This window comes from Eimeria tenella, genomic scaffold (assembly GCF_000499545.2).
Source record: "Eimeria tenella Houghton genomic scaffold, Eth_scaff64, whole genome shotgun sequence".
Classification (NCBI taxonomy): Eukaryota; Apicomplexa; class Conoidasida; order Eucoccidiorida; family Eimeriidae; genus Eimeria; species Eimeria tenella.
The window spans coordinates 65,140-67,104 of record NW_013543430.1 but is presented as its reverse complement, the minus strand read 5'-3'; the positions used below and the strand labels follow the sequence as shown (position 1 = coordinate 67,104).

Here is a 1,965-nt window from a genome sequence, read left to right as displayed (position 1 = left end):
CTGCTGCAGCTGCTGCTGCTGCTGTAGCAGCTGCTGCTGCTGCTGCAGCGGGTCGTACATTCTGCTTTTTCTTCGCTTTTGTCCGTTTGAATTTCCCTTTTTTGCGTTTTTTCTTTTTTTGGATTTAATTCGGAGTCGCTGTAAACGTCGACAGCAGAGCGCCACAGCAGCAGCTCCACGTACAGCTGAGTGCCCCCCACCACCACCGGGAACTTGCCCGCCTGGCTCAGCGCTTTGATCTGCAGCAGCAGCAGCAGCAGCAGCAGCAAGAGGTCAAGCATTGTTTTGAATCGAATGAGTGATTGAATTTGAACTTGTCTGCTCCTTCACTCCCCTGGCCCACAGAACGAACTGGACGAAACCGCAGCAGCAGCAGCAGCAGCAGCAGCAGCGGCGCAGCAGCAGCAGAGTGGACCACTGGTCCGGTCCAGTGGTCACGCACGGTGCGCTTTGCTGCTGCTAAGAAGTCCGCAGCAGTGAAGGCCTCCTGGGGGCAGCAAAGGTCCAGCAGGTGGTGCGGAATTGCTGCTCTTTCTGCTGCTGCTGCTTTCGCAGTGCCTATGTCGCAGCCCTTGTAGACCTGAACAACACGCAACACAGCTAGCTAGCTGGCTAGCTAGCTGGCTAGCTAGCCAGCTAGCTAGCTAGCTAGCTGGCTAGCTGTGGCCGGCTAGCTAGCTGTGGCTGGCTGGCTAGCTGCAGCTAGCTGGCTAGAATGGCTAGCTAGTCATAGCTGGCTGGCTAGCTGGCTGTGACGAGCTGGCTAGCTAGCTGTAGCTAGCTGGCTAGCTAGGCGGCTGGAGTGGCTAGCTAGCTGAAGCGACATAGCCAGCTAGCTGGCTGGCTAGGTGCAGCTAGCTTGCTAACTAGCTGCAGCCAACTGGCTAGCTGGCTGTAGCTAGCTGGCTGGCTGGCCGTAGCTAGCTGGCTAGCTAGCTGGCAGAAGTGGCGACGGCCTGAAGAGCTTGCTGGTGTGGCTGGTGGCGCTTCTCTTCACCTAGCAGATTCTGACCATCTGGCACACCCGTTGCTGCTGCTGCTGCTGCTGCTGCTGCAGTTCACCTGCATAGAGTCTGCGCTGACGATTTCCGCTTGGACTCCTTTGTCCTTTAACTTCATGCACAAGTCAAAAGCCAAGCGGGACTTGCCCACGCCTGTGGGGCCAATTATGAACAGCACTTTAGGAAGCCGGTGCTGCTGCTGCTGCTGCTGCTGCAGCGGCTGCTGCTGCTGCTGCTGCTGTTGCAGCGGCATGGCGGCGGCTGCAGCGCACAAACGGGAGCTAGAGGGGTCCCAAGAAGAATATTTCTTTAAATAATTCGTAAACGTAAAAGAAAAAGGAGAAAAAGGTGAAATTTCAGCGGAAAAAATACTTTTGAATCGAAGCGCCGACGCGGCGGAGGGCGGCGCGGTGGATGAGGTGTACGTACATCCCAGTCTTCGGGTGTCTGTGCAGCTCCTGCAAGGACTTTTTGGATTAAAAAATGAAAACTGTTTTCCATTTATATTTATTTTTTGATTTTTAATTGAATTTCCACCTTTAATTCGCTGCTGAAGGGGCCCGGGGGCCCCGGGGGCCCCACGCAGTGCTCCCGCGATGCTGCTGCTGCTGCTGCTGCTGAAATCCAGCGGCGTTTCTTTGAATTGTTTTGAATTTAAAATGAAATTTAAAGAATTTGAATTTGAAATTAAAACAAAAAAGCACAGAAAAAGCAGTACAGACATACCCCGATGCTTTTCCCCCCAAATTCGCAAAAAAAGGACCAAAAATTAAATTCAAAGCCCCAAAAAGCAAAAGTTTAGATCCAAAAGTGCAATTTTAAACAATTAGCTCTCTTTTTAATGATTCAAAACTTCGTTAAAGCACTGGGGCCCTCTCCCGTGGGGCCCCAGGGGGCCCCAGGGGGCTCCCTGGGGCCCTTGGGGCCCCCTGGGGGCCCCCGGGGGGGGCGGCGCGGGGGGGGC

The 1,965-nt window shown here is 54.2% G+C and overlaps 1 protein-coding gene across 1 annotated transcript in view; it reads right to left on the bottom strand.

Moving 5' to 3' along the window:
• Nucleotides 1-1,254, bottom strand: part of ETH_00033320 (uncharacterized protein) — a gene marked incomplete at both ends in the record, with an annotated part of 1,707 nt that extends 453 nt beyond the window's left edge. The window contains 3 exons of the mRNA XM_013377845.1: nucleotides 59-239; nucleotides 419-580; nucleotides 1,063-1,254. Of these exons, the coding sequence (XP_013233299.1) occupies nucleotides 59-239; nucleotides 419-580; nucleotides 1,063-1,254 (535 nt within the window). The remainder of the gene's footprint in view (nucleotides 1-58; nucleotides 240-418; nucleotides 581-1,062) is intronic.
• Nucleotides 1,255-1,965: the final 711 nt, after the last annotated feature.